At 38.0% G+C, this 15000-nt stretch overlaps 1 protein-coding gene across 8 annotated transcripts in view; it reads right to left on the bottom strand.

Moving 5' to 3' along the window:
* LOC137641352 (protein GOLM2-like) overlaps positions 1–15000 on the bottom strand; it is a 756580-nt gene that overhangs the window by 471069 nt on the left and 270511 nt on the right. For 6 of the 8 annotated variants that reach the window (XM_068373821.1, XM_068373825.1, XM_068373823.1 and 3 more), the window contains exons 3-4: positions 10461–10613; positions 7896–8087 (exon numbers count right to left, since the gene is read on the bottom strand). In XM_068373821.1, coding sequence (XP_068229922.1) covers positions 7896–8087; positions 10461–10613 — 345 coding nt within the window. The remainder of the gene's footprint in view (positions 1–7895; positions 8088–10460; positions 10614–15000) is intronic. The other 2 variants (XM_068373827.1, XM_068373829.1) reach the window with 1 other exon arrangement.

Below are 15000 nucleotides of genomic sequence, written 5' to 3' on the forward strand. Positions count from 1 at the left end.
TCCAAAGAGAAGGCCTAATCTCTGACTGAAGCAAGTGATCTCATAACTCTGTATTAGTAAAGATAGCTCCAAACAAAGAGGAAATACCCACTCAGAGCAAATGATCTCATAACTCTGTATGTGTAAAGATAGCGCCAAGAAAGAGGAAATACACACTCAAGAGGCAAGGCTTAAGGCTGCGCGATATCCTTTCACTGCCGAGACTGAAAGAAGCTTTTCATCCCATAGGTATACAAAGAACTCCGCTAGTACTGGAATAGTGGCATCGAGTGAGAGATATTCCTTCCATGACACCAACCACAGAATTCTCTCCAGTCTGCCTGGTAGACAAAGGCTGAGAACCTACACAAGTAACTGGACATTCTTTCCGCTACTTGTCGTGAAAAGCCCTTCTGAGAGAGGAGACACTGCACAGTCTCCATGCGTGAAGTCGAAGCGACTGCATGGTCATGTGAAAGATGTTTGCGTGTGGTTGTTTGAGTAGATCTGGTTGTCGAGGAGCTCTCTCAGTAGATCTACTAAAAGTTGCAGGAGATCTGGGAACCACTCTGCATGATGCCATAGTGGAGCTACAAGGGTCATCATTATACAGTATCTTTGGATGCTCTGGCCTTGTTGAGCAGTCTTCTCATCAAACAAAACAGGGGAAAGGCGTACACATCGATGTTATCCCACCGTTGTTGAAATGCATCTCTATATAGAGCCTGAGGGTCCGGGACTGGAAAACAGTACAGCGGAAAGCTTGCTATTCAGAAATGTTGTGAAAAGGTGTACTGTCAGGGAACCCCACAAAATCAGGACTTTGTTGGCTATCTGACGATTCAAAGACCATTTGGAGCCTACTGTCTGAGTCGCTCTGCTCAGATTGTCTGCGAGAACAATTCTTCTTGCCTGGAATGAAGTGAGCTGATAGACATACCGAATCTTCTTCCAACCATCTGAGGATCTTTATTGCAAGATGGCATAGAGGCTGAAAAAAGGTACCATCCTGTTTGTTTATGTAAGCCACTACTGTAGTGTTGTCGCTCATCAACACTAATGAGTGACCTGCCAGCAACTGTTGGAACTGATGAAGAGCTAGGTAAGCAGCTTTCATCTCTAAAGATTTATGTGCTGGTACCTTTCTGACTCTGGCCAAAGACCGGAAATTGTATAGTGCAGCAGGTGAGGCCCCCAACCTTCTTTTGATGCATCTGTGAAGAGCATCAAATTTGAAGAGGAACAAGAAGATTTTCATCTACCATCTACCAATTCAAATCCATCACCTGATCCTGAGCTATGGGAACTTGGGTGTCTGGTGGATTGGAGTGTAGGTTCCATACGGACTTCAGCTGCTACTGCAGGGATCTTATCTTGAGGCAGCCATTTGGAACTAGATCAGTGGTTCTTAACCTGTGTTCGATCGAACCCCAGGGGTTCGGTGAGGCAGTCTCAGGGGTTCGGCGGAGGCATCAGCAAATGTAAGATTGATTCGCAATAAGGATTCATTATGTTTTTGTGTGAGGTTCATATTGTTGATTTTGTTCCTTGAACACAGTGATTGTGTGTGCAAATGATGCATGGTTCATATTGTGCAATATATACCTATGTCTTGAATTTGAAATATATGCTGATTTATTTAGGTGTAACTTTCTTTTTATTTTACTATTTATTTAATTTACCTATATCTTATATATATATATATATATATATATATATATATATATATATATATATATATATATATATATATATATATATATATATATATATACATATATATATATATATATTATATATATATATATATATATACAGTGAACCCTCGTTTATCGCGGTAGATAGGTTCCAGACCCTGCCGCGATAGGTGAAAATCCGCGAAGTAGTGACACCATATTTACCTATTTATTTAACATGTATATTCAAACTTTTAAAACCTTCCCTTGTACGTAGTACTGTTAACAAACTACCCTTTAATGTACAGAACACTTAATGCATGTACTACAGTACCCTAAACTAAAACAGGCACAAATACTAAAGGCGATTTTATATCATGCGTTTCCTAAACACGCTAAAAAGCACGATAAAAAATGGCAACCAATGTTTTGTTTACGATTCTCTGATCATAATGAAGAAACAAACGCATTTAGTGTACTGTACACATCTGTGTATAGGTTAGTTTTTGCATCGATAATATTGATTATACAGTATGTTGATTTTGTTATTACCAATGTTTTACTTAATTTTTCTTAGGACTTCCAAATGAAATGTATTTCTTTATGACGCCGCCTGAAACGACGGCGTCATAAAGTACGCTCAGTAAACAAAGAAGGCATTTAACGTGCATGATGAAAGTGATAAATAATGATATTTACAGTAAAAGCTTTTAGAAAATATGTTATTACAAATATTATTTACCGTATCTATATAAAATCATACAGTACATACTGTATGTAGCAAAGCAGGAAAACAATTTACGAGAGAGAGAGAGAGAGAGAGAGAGAGAGAGAGAGAGAGAGAGAGAGAGAGAGAGAGAGAGAGAGATTGTTTTACGTACTTAAATGTAAATTTTAAACAAAAAAAATATGATAGGTTACAACATGTATACTCTTCAGACTTTTAAAACCTTCCCTTTAACTTAATGCATATAGTACTAAACTAAAATAGGCACAAATATTAAAATGTTAGAATATTAAAGTAAAAAATAAAGATTGTTACTGTACTCACCACGAAAAAAGTTAAAGAAAAACTTGAATGATGATGGCGATGAATTTGCTGCACAGTAGAAATGATGATGATGAAGCTGATGATGTCTTCTACTGTGCAGCCAATGATAGTATTTTACGTCTCTTCAGACGGAGGTGTCTTTTCCTGGGACACCTCTTCAACTTCTTCCTGGGACACTTCTTCAATTTCTTCCGAGGGCATTGTGATCGGAAGTTGCTGCCGCTGCTTCTTTTTTTTGCTCTAAGAGCATCCTGTAGGGAGTCATGTGTTCATCGATCTTCTTGCAGAATTGCATAGAACGAACCATATCCTCGTCCCACTCTTGCAACATTTCTTTCACCTCCTTCGCAAGCTTGCAGAGCTTGGCAAGCCGTTCTAATGTTAAGCCCGTTTCTTTGACAATTTCTTGGATCTCTTCCTGTGTTTCACTGTCTTCTTCACTGGCCGATTTCGTCAGGTCTTCGAGGTCTGCAGCCGCGTAACTTCTACCGTCTTTTAACATATCGAGAAGCGTCACCTTCTCAGCAATCGTCATCATCCTTCGGTGGCGTTTAGGCTCACTACCAGCCTTAGTAGAAGCAGAACGCTTGGGAGGCATTGTACAGTAGGGTTTAACAGAAAGTTCAACAAAAAGTTCAACTTAAAACAGTCATGCACAGCACAGATTAATGTCCACAATAACTTAACAACATCTACACAGCGATACGGTGGGAGACAAAATGACCGCGAAAACCTAGATGCTGCGGGTTGGAGATGCGGGCAAAACACCAATCACAGGCTAGATAACAAAACTTGAGTTCTGATTCGTCATCTATCAGCGCTTGAACCTATCACAACCCGTCTTATATGCTACGTAGGTTACCAATTCAAAGTACAAGATACCCTGCGTATACTGTACAGTAATAATAATAATAATAATAATAATAATAATAATAATAATAATAATAATGATAATAATAATAACAATAATTTCAATAACAACAACAATAATAATAACAATAATAATAATACAGCTTTACGTACGCTATTTTACGGTTTTGTTGTAGGATGTGTGTGTGTCTCTCTCTCTCTCTCTCTCTCTCTCTCTCTCTCTCTCTCTCTCTCTCTCTCTCTCTCTCTCTCTCTCTCTCTCGTACGCTTATTCGAAATGTGATTTTTGCAACAAAGAATATTATTGGATGCAGTACTACGTACGTATACATACAAAAGATTCATGGAAAAGAAGCACATCCATTACATTTGTAGTACAGTAGTAGCCATCAGCAGCCTTACACCATACTAATATGGTATGACTGCATCTGATTTACGTTTCATGTTCGATTTAATTTTACTACGTACTGTATACAGTACTGAATTATCGTATGATCACATTCTCTTTTCGTGTTTTATTTCTTTCTGTGCTGAATTATATGTCATATGTAATGCAATGAACAATCAGTAAGAGCAGATATTACTAATTACAGTATTAATGGAATTACAGGTAACGAAATATCGTACTGTATTTGGGGTCTTCAGGTATCGCGGTATTTTCGAAATTTCCGGAAAATCCGCGATATGTATATATATATATGGGTTATGAAAAAACCCGCGAAGTGGTGAATCCGCGATGGTCGAACCACGAAGTAGCGAGGGTTCACTGTACTGTATTTATGAAAAAACCCGCGAAGTGGTGAATCCGCGATGGTCGAACCGCGAAGTAGCGAGGGTTCACTGTACTGTATTTTTTTAAGTCTTTCAATTTTCTATATTTCTTTGATAATATGAATAGAAATAGTCCTACTATTTCTTCAAGATTTCTCCTTAGTAGGACTCAATTAGGTAAAAAAAAGTATTGTGTTTACTCAGCTAACATAAACCTGAGATGAGCAAGTGACTGAGCTAGCAAGCAAACAAAGAGCACGACAATCCGAAATATGGTGAAACAAATCAGTTTTATCTAAAAATCACCAGCAACATTAAAGAGCTAATAAAATCATACGATATGAAATGCAATACACAAATGAAATACAAGGTTGCTTGAGAACGCTTATTTCTGCGAGTGGAGGGATACTAGAATCTAGACTACAAAATCAGTCTTCTACTTCAAAATCTAAATTTAGTTATCTAAAATAATGACTAAGAATGGGGAATGCAAATGTTTAGTAGCACAAAGATCTAAAGTAATTCAGGAATCAAGGCTCTTCAAGAGGATTTCGACTCTACAATGCACAGTGAACATTCAGAACCGTTACTGCGTGGAACTCTATTACCCTAACCCCAGCCTAAGGAAGTCAGGTTAGGGTTAGGACCCGAGTAGGTAAGATCAGAATTACGGCCTTTACGTGAAGACTCACTGGCCTTCTGAAATTAAACAAGAGGAAACTATGTAAGTTAGAGCTTAGAAGTGTATCACTATCAAAACTTGGTGGGATAAGAATATATTAGAGAATGTTGCTGCTGTGTCATACTCGTCATCATCCCCCACAATAAACAACTAGCCTAGTCTTCTCTTGATTTTCCCTAAACTAAAAACAAGTTTCATTAGCACTTAAACTTGAAACATACTTTCCCTGAGAAACAGTAATTTAAATCAAAGTATTGTCTCTGTGTAGTAATTACTAAAAAAAATCTAGAGGAAAACAAAGCACAATAAAACGTATCACAATTTGGAAGCAGTGTACATAAGTGTGACCAATTTCAAAAGAGACAGAAATAACAAAAGGCGTTGACAATTCACATTATGCCATTAAAAATGGAATTTCCTTTTTTTTTTTTTTTTTTTTTGAAGTAAAAGTTGATAATCGGAGCATCTGGAGAGTAACCAATATGAACATAGATATTGGCTTTGAGAAATGTTACACAATTACCTGAGAATAACTTTCCGATATAAACTAAAAGTGGTTGCATTTTTTTATGATTTATTGGCCTCTCCTTTTCTCTTTACCCCTAATAATTCCAGGCTCTAAGAGAGGCTATCAAATCTGTAATGCTCAGTGAACTTTACAAACCATTACTGAAAGTAATATTTACACTAAATTCAATTTGGGAAGTGAAGTTAAGTTTGGCAATCGAGCGTTATATATGATCAGAATTATTATTATTATTATTACTTGCTAAGCTACAACCCTAGTTGGAAAAGTGGGATGCTATACACCCAGGGGCCCTACCAGGGAAAATAGCCCAGTGAGGAAAGGAAACAAGGAAAAATTACATATTTCAAGAATGGTAACATTACAATAGATATTTCCTATATAAACTATAAAAACTTTTACAAAACATGAGGAAGAGAAATTAGATAGAATTGTGTGCCCGAGTGTACCCTCAAGCAATAGAACTCTAACCCAACACAGTGGAAGACCATGGTACAGAGGTTATGGCACTGCACAAGACTAGAGAACAATGCTTTGATTTTGGAGTGTCCTCCTCCTAGAAGAGCTGCTTACAATAACTAGTCTCTCTTCTACTCTTACCAAGAGGAAAGTGGCCACTGTACAATTACAGTGCAGTAGTTAACCCCTTGGGTGAAGATTTGCTTGGTAATCTCAGTGTTACCATGTGTATGAGGAAAGAGGAGAATCTGTAAGGAATAGGCCAGACTATTCGGTGTACTGTATGTGTAGGCGAAAGGAAAGTGAACCATAACCAGAGAGAAGGATCCAATGTAGTACTGTCTGGTCAGTCAAAGGACCACATAACTCTCTAGTGGTAGTATCTCAAATGGTGGCTGAGTTTAACAAAGGAAGCTAGCAATGTCGAGAGCTTTGAAGGTCATCACTATCAAAATTGGATGATTAAGTGGATAATTCAAAGTTGAATCGGTGTCATTATCACTGTCCTCCCCACAAGAATCAGATGACATAGTCTTCACAAGAGCTTTCTCATGCTAAAAGCAGGTTCCATTTAGTGTTTAGAACTTGTAACTTGATCAGCAACCACTGAAACATACTTTTTAAGGAGAATGGCTGCAAGGCAAGTGCAATCTTTACAATGGTAACAAAAATTACTATATGCCCTCGAAACAATACACAAAGAGAATAGGGATCTAATCTCAGAAACAATTCCCTTGAACACTCCACACTGTAATTGCTAATAAATAGGTGGGGATATATAAACAATCTGGAAAAGATATGAACTAATCTGTGTTGAATGAGAAACTGAAGGGACAAAGAGACACTGGTGCACCAATTCTGGGAATCTTACCCCTTACTACTATAATGTTCCATTCCTTTACTAGGGGAAGGGTGTGTGTACATTCATGGGAAAGAAACTAAGACAATTTAAATTAAAAAATTAAAGGTAAAAGTAAATTAACCGAAGTTTCTCGAGAATAAGCAACATGAACATCAGGGTAGGTTTATAGAAATAATATAAAGAATTAAGACACATCCAAAGCCATGTACAGTACTTCAACAGTCCTAATGATTTATATGACAGCAATACAGAAGAGTTAGTAAAACATTGGTATTTTTTTCCTTTAAAACCACGACCTGAAAATCAATTCCACAATAAGTAATAATGATATTGGTAATAATAATGATAATAGTAAAAATAATGATAATCCTTTTTCTTTGGCTTCATATAAAGTCACAATCATATACTTTCATAGGTTTGGTCAAAAGGGTAAAAATAACATACAAACGAAGTGGGAAGAGACCAAATACAGCAAATCAAAATATAACAAAAACCTTTAAATAATAGATTACGACAGGTAATTACGATTTTGGGCCCCTTGGGAAAGGTGGAATGCCAGTAGCATATAATATTCAACATATGAGAGGTCCTGTATTTGGCAGTTCAGATTATGTGACATGACATCAATTAAACTTTTACATAAAACTTATTATAAAATGCACACAGTATAACTTCTATAATAATATGTACAAGTGCATACACTGCACTGTATAACAAACTAAAGTCTGAAACATAGGTCAAGGGCACAGTTATGTAAGTAAATCCATTATCAGACTGATAGTACATAAAAGTTGAGAATAATTCACACTGAAATAAAGCATAAGTTTTACTCTTCAATGTACAGTAGTTCAAACTGGGAACCAGAAATTTCTCAGCTGTTTGGGTATCCTATTTGATATTGAAGATGATACTGTATAGTGTGTTAATTGTGCAATACCTGAAGCATATAAAATACGAAAAATAAGTTAACAAACTCCCTGATCACCTATAAAGTTCCTTTTTTTTTCTCATAAAAATACCTCAACTAATTGTTCCTTAACAGCATACATCTCTTTTTCTGACTCTAGCTGTGCATCTCTCTTTGTTTGAACAATGATATTGGCCAAGTCATCACTTGCCTTTTGAACTTCTTCACATTCTTTCTTTAACTGGATAAGTTCTGAATTACAAGTTGCCAGAGAGAGGGTAAGTTGGGATCTTTTCACTGACACCTACAGAAAACATCAAAATACAGTATGGGTTTTCAATTAAAAATAACGATCTCCTATTGAAGCTACAAAGAGACAAATTCATGGAATACTATCCATGTGCAATAAATTGGCAAGGAAAAATTATACCATAGAGTATCCACAACTAAAAACATCTCCAATAATCGTTAATGTAAACATAATAGAAAGCTCAAGAAAATTAGTATAAAAACAATGCTTTCACTAAAAGGGAGGGAAGTGTTACATGAAGTTGCAAAACTTTTCAGTATTATGGTTATTTTCTGGATTTTACTCTTTGTTAAAAGTGAGTTCTTTAACTCTCTATAGATTATCCATGATATATAAACAAGCTTCGAAAATCTGTTCATTAAATTTGTGATGCAAAAAAAAAGGTTTTGTAATCTTACAAGAAGTTAATCACTCTTAAAGAAAAAAAAAATAATATAATAATACTAATCACAATGAAAGCAACTACTTTCACAGCCTTGAAAAAAATTCTTGATAGTTTGCATGTATCAGGCAGATGTTCTCTAATTAACACTTTACCAATACAGTACTGTATTTGTAAAAGACTTCTCTTGGACACGACCATATCTTTAACTTGATAAGCATTAAGGAATAAATAAAGAAATCTGACTAGGCCTGAAATCTCATTTTAAAAATTATCACATAAATAATCATTCAATGAGTTCTATATACTGACCTTGATAGGCATAGTAAGAAGCACCTTCTTTGGAATTTGACATGACTTAGAAAAAAAATACAGATTGCATGTCATTTCTGTTTATGATGCTGGCACAGGAATTCCTGGCACACCTCTCTCTGAGCAAATGCACCATCACACCATTACTACTGCATGGCGAGAAACCAAAAATAAAGTGTAGGGAGAGATGATAAGAGGTGGTGGGCAGGGCTACAGCCAGGAACTCACCATGTAGTAAGGGTATGACAGGGTGTACTTCCTCAGAGCGAGGTGTGCCCAGAATTGCTGTGTTTAACTGTACTTCAGCAGAATATGGAAATAATAAATCTTATAAACACTGTTTCTATGAATGTCACATGGGTTAGTGAAGGAGATGGCTCAATCAACCTTGTATCCTAAACTAACGGTAAATACTTACATCAATTATCCGAGACTAGCCTACAATAATCATAACAATCATAGCAACCACCAAAACCTGGCAAGTCTCGCAAAATGCAGCACAAATTCAATAAAAAAGAAAAATAGATGGCCTACAACTAATACAAACTTAAAAGATTTTAGTCAATACTTGTTCCCCAAAAATGTCACAGATTTTTTAATCAATTTGTAATTTTCTCAACTATAAAAACCCGAGACCTTAAATAGGAGTACGACTTCACAAATCTGGAACAGATGTTAAGTATTTTAACAATGTAAAAAAGACTAGCTGTGTGGTAGGACCCTAGAAGCCAGTTGTGTTTACCCAAAGGTTAGAGCTAGCTTCACTTTGACCTTAGACCTATGACTTATAAGGATGGTTGAGGTAGGTCTAAGGTTTGAATGCTTAGAAAAAATATGAATTGATTAAAATATCTGTGATTTGTTCTGATATGTAATACAAACCACCCACCTTTAATAGGAGAATCCTCCTTGGGAGGACAGAATTACCTATAACGCAACTAGCTGGCTCACTTACCAAGAAAATGTCAATGTACTTTGGTTCTATAATTTATGTAAGACAGATCTATTCAAATGTTGCAGATCTTGAAATATTTAAAAAATTTTATTCATTACTTCTCATATTTCATTTATTTACTTATCTCCTTTCCTTGCTGACTTATTTTCCTTATTTGCTGTTGCCCATGATGCCCCATTATCTCCCCGGCAGCTAAGCTGAATACCACTGTCACCTAACAAGTTGCAGCATTGTTTTCCAGGACTTTCATGCATGTTAATCTTTTGGAGTCAGGGAGGGAGGCATGTGGTTGGCTGCCTTGACTTTATTGTTCACATTTCAGATGGTTTTGTTTTATTTCATGGAAAAATTTATTTTACATTTTATATTAGATATATTCTTGATATATGTACTGACTTGCTCTTATAATTCAAAGAGTTTATAAAGAAAATAGAAATAATTCTTTTCACTCAAGAATGATAATGAAAGTACACAGTACCATCACTTATGAACGCAACTGTACAAAATGTCCATGGCATAAGTAATGGGAGTAAAAAAAATGTATAAATGAATCCATATACATATGGTCTTACTTTCTATCAACCCTACAATAAAATTGCAGAAGCACCTGAAGCATTCATAAATTCAGCATAATGACATGGGTCAAGGAAATGAGTCCTAACCAAATCAATGGTATAATAAGTAACCTACCAATCCTTATATTCAGTTGGGTTCATACCTGTTCAAGCTGTCTTTTCAAAGAATTTATCATAGAATCTTTCTCAGCAATAGCTTCCACTGCATCATCCCGCTCTTGCGTAAGGTGCCCATTTGTTTCTTTGGCTTTAGAAAGGTCTACCTCACAGTCCTCAGCCTGCTGAATCAGTGAGCTCTAGGAAAAAAAGCATTTTAAACTGATTAAATCTAACACAAAAAAGAACATATAAACAACATATGCTACTTCATAAACATAGGCAACATGAAAAAATCTCTAAATGATCATATAAAAAAAAGATAATAATTCACCTTCTTTACACTTACTCGAACAGTGTTCAAAAAGATATAAAGGCCAAAGATGTGATGAAAGCCTCAATATTATCATACAATGAAAAAGGAAAATGATGAGTAAAACAGAACGTATCTAATCTTATAATACCTTTAAAAGAGCTGTATTCTAAAAATGTACACAATTCTACCTTAGCAACTTCATTATTTTTCAATATATATATTTTTTTTTTAATTTGAAAAGAAATTAAAATTAATGACATAAAGACTACAGCTAAATTCCATAACTTTTTACCTCATTCAAAAAGTTTTTCTTTATCACTGATTATTACATTTCTTATAATGCATTCATATCATATAAAATTCTTTTTTTTTAATTAATTTGTATTTTTCTAGCCATACAGCCCTGAGTCCTTTAATTAGGAGTATCATTTCAGTTTGAACTGGAATTGGTTGTTGAAGTTGGATAACAAGCGGTTATCCAACTGGCGAGGCAACAGGGCAAGGAGCCGAAACTTTATCCAATCAGATATTCCATTTTCAATCTTTTGACTCAGGACTGAAAGAGGTGGTAGAAGATGGAACTAGGATTAAAGGACCGAGGTTTGTATGGCTGGGATAAAATACATATTATTTAAAAGATCTATCATTTGTTCCCATGAGTCATACATACCATTGTCCTTTAATTAGGGGGACTCACTGCCTGGTGGACTGTTAGTCCCCTTGAATCAAAACCGAAAGGTTTAATTTTCTTCCATGAAAGAGATTAACGCATGATCTAGGGAGAAGTGAAGCAAGGACCACTGGCACCCTCTATCTGTCTTTCATAAGGATGAAAGACCGATAGGACCTGCGTTGCACATGCATAAATGTACCTGATCAACCCGGAGAACCATAATCTCCAAAGGGGACATCAGTTAAAACAAAATAATTAAAATGATCAATGAGTTGGTATACGATCCACCATCAACCCGCTCATTATAGGGCAATGGAAAGATATACTTGAAGAATGGTGGTTTGAAGTGAAATTTACCAGCATCTGGTCTGACCAGTATGTAACATTTTGACTATTTTGTCCCTGAGTGGAAGAAACAAAAGAATGGAGAAGAGCCAGTTTTATGACATTACATTTCAGACATATCTACACATTAGCATTGACAAGGTGCATTCTTGCCCTGTGTGGAAAATGGGTTAGTTACACTATAGCTTAAGCAGCTACCACATGTCCAAACACAAAGGTGGTCTGTCTTTTTCAAACACCAGCCTTTAGCACTTAGCCCACTGACAGATTTCTCCTGAAAACAAGGGTGGGATCAATGACACTAACCTAATGATTCTTGGTTCTGACTGCCATCAGGACTCACAGTGAAGATGTAAGATTCTATGGATCGAATCATGTAACCATGACAAATCTTTCTTAGACCTGCCAGTGCTAACAAAAAGTCTCTGACTGAAACTCAGTCCTAAGGAGCCCTCATGAAACACAAGAGCATCTCTCGATCACCACCCGATGCCTTCCAGAGGAGGGGGATGGTGGGCTCGAACCTGGGATCATGCTCCGTGCCGCCAGGTTCTGGGTCTTGATCATAAAATCAAGCAAAAAACTGAAGGAGACCTGCTTTAACCCTTAATTGTGGGTCACCACCTAAGAGAAACCGTGCAACTTGCCAACTCTCTTCACCAATGATAGAGCTAGCAGAAAGACAATCTTGAGAGTCATATCCATGTCTGACGGCTTCCTCAGAGGCTCGAACAAGATATGCGTAAGAGCCTTGAAGAGCAAGGTCAAGTCCCACTCCGGTGGCCTAAGATGAAAGAATACTCAACCTTATGAATATACACAAATTCCATGAAGCGGAAATCTATATCTGTCTGTCAGAAGACCATATTCAAGGCTGAACAGTAGCCTTTAACAGCTGCGACTGACAGGCACTTCTCTCTGCCAAGGAAGATGAGGAAATCTGTGATTTGTACTAGAGTTGCTCTGACCAGAAAAATATTCTTCTACAAGACCAACAGCAGAAGATGGCTCACTTAGCCTGGTAGACAGCAGTAAAGGACATTAAAAGATACCCAGACATCTGTGCAGTGCCAAGCAAAAAGCCATTCACTCAGAAGAGATGCTGGATAGTCTGCCCCCGTAAAGAGCTAAGGACTCCACGACTTGGTGGTACCTCTGCAGGTGCAGATGTCTGAGATGTGTGGGCCACAGTGGCAGTTCTCTCAGGACCTCGACCCAAGGAGCAGATCGGGATACCACTTGGTGTGAGGCTATTTAGTAGCAACCAGGATCAGATGAATCCTGATGTAATCAACACCCTGTTTATTACTGGAAAGGCTTACATGTCCAGGTGATCCAATGAATGATGGTAGGCATCTTTGAACACTGTGCATGGGTCTGGGACAGTGGAGCAAAACACAGGGAGCTTCCTCATTAGCGGCATGGCAAACAGATCAATCCCTGGAGAGCCTCACAGGGCAAGAAGACTTTCCGCTCCCAGATGACGTAGGGACCACTCTGTTCCTACAACCTGTCTCTTGGAACTCAATGTGTTTGTTAATACATTTTTCTTGCCTGGAATGTATCTTGCTGATAACTAAATTGTGAAACGCCGCCCAGGTGTTCATCTGCTATGTCAGGTCGTAAAGAGGGTGCGAGACCGTGACCCCTCGCTTGTTGAAATAAGCCCCTACACTAGTGCTTTTGCTCAACAGCACTACTGAGTGCATCCTCAAACATTCTTGGAATGCTTGCAATCCTAGAAAGGATGCTTACAATTCAAGGACATTGATGTGCAGATGCCTTTCTTCTTCAGTCCACATCCCCAAGACATTCTGGTCATCTAGGTACAATATGCAACTAACATCTCCATCAACGCATCCAAAAACAGTTGCACGTCTGGAGGAGTGTCATGTGGGACTCCGCTGTTCTCATCACACTACCAGGTCAGATTGTCCCAAACCTCTTGTCCAACTGAAGCAGCATGGAGAGAAGGATCCCTGTCAACTGACCAGTGATCCTTCAAACATTACTGAAGGGATCTCTGGTGAAGTTGCCTGTGAGGGATGAGCTTCTCCAACAAGAACAGATGACCAAGAAGACATTACCTGTGCCGAACTGGTACTTGTCTTGGACAAGAATGGTTGCTCAACCTCCCTGAGTCTGGTTATGTGATGATCTGTAAGATGCACTCTCGCTGTTGCCGAATCTATCAGTATCACCAGGTACTTCAACTTCTGCTTGGGTATGAGAATTGATTTCTCCCAGTTTACCACAATCCCAAGACTGTAGCAAAACCTGAGAATCATATCTAAATCCTAAAGCCAGTGGTTTTCCAGGGAGGACTGAATCAACCAATTGTCGAGATACACCAACAGATATATCAGTCGAGACTGTGCCCAAGAAGCTACCAAGGTCAACACTTAAGTGAACACCTGAGGAGCCATACACAGTCAGAAGCACAGTCTTGAACTGGCACACTGTATCACAGAGGGAGAAGCAGAGGTACTTTCGAATGGACTGATGAACAGGCACTTGAAAGTACACATCCTTCAGGTCTACCAAAAACATGGTCTCCCTCTATAATGGGAGACAGCACAGATCCTATTGTTTCCATCCTGAACTTTGTTTGATGAACAAACTTGTTCGGAGAACAGACGCCTATGACCAGTCTCCAGGCCCCAGTCGCCTTCTCCACTAGAAAGAGTCATGTGTAGATACCCAGGGACTCGTCTCAAATAATTTGGAGCGAGATCTCCATCATTCCTTCCACCTATGCCCAAACGGCCAGGCCTTTCATGAATGTTGGATGTTCCATCGAGAACTCGATCGGAATAGAGATAGGAGGAGCCGGCAGTACTGGAAAGGTAGCAAGTAACCATCCTGAAGGACACTCATTACCCAAGACTGGGTCCCATGTCCGCCAAGTTGCCCAATGGTGAGAAAAGCAAACCCCTAGTCTTGGTAGTGGGAGAGGGGGAACACCAACATCAGTACAGTACTGTATTTCCCTGGCTCTACCCTCTTCCCCACCTCCTCCCTTCCTAAAAAGGACAGGTTGGATTGGTGGGAAGGACTGTGCACAGAAAGACACTTTTTTTTAATGAAAAAAGCCAAAGAACAGGGTATTGAAGCGGGAGCATAGCCGTTACTCTATTCAGATTAATCAGGCTTGGCTCAAATTGAAGGTTTGGCCGCAGCCCCCTTTAAAGGACTGAGGGCCTCAAAATAAAAGCAAGGTGGACATGGGAATACTGCGAAGCAGTTCTCCATC

Source organism: Palaemon carinicauda, chromosome 5 (genome assembly GCF_036898095.1).
Source record: "Palaemon carinicauda isolate YSFRI2023 chromosome 5, ASM3689809v2, whole genome shotgun sequence".
In the NCBI taxonomy this organism is placed as follows: Eukaryota; Metazoa; Arthropoda; class Malacostraca; order Decapoda; family Palaemonidae; genus Palaemon; species Palaemon carinicauda.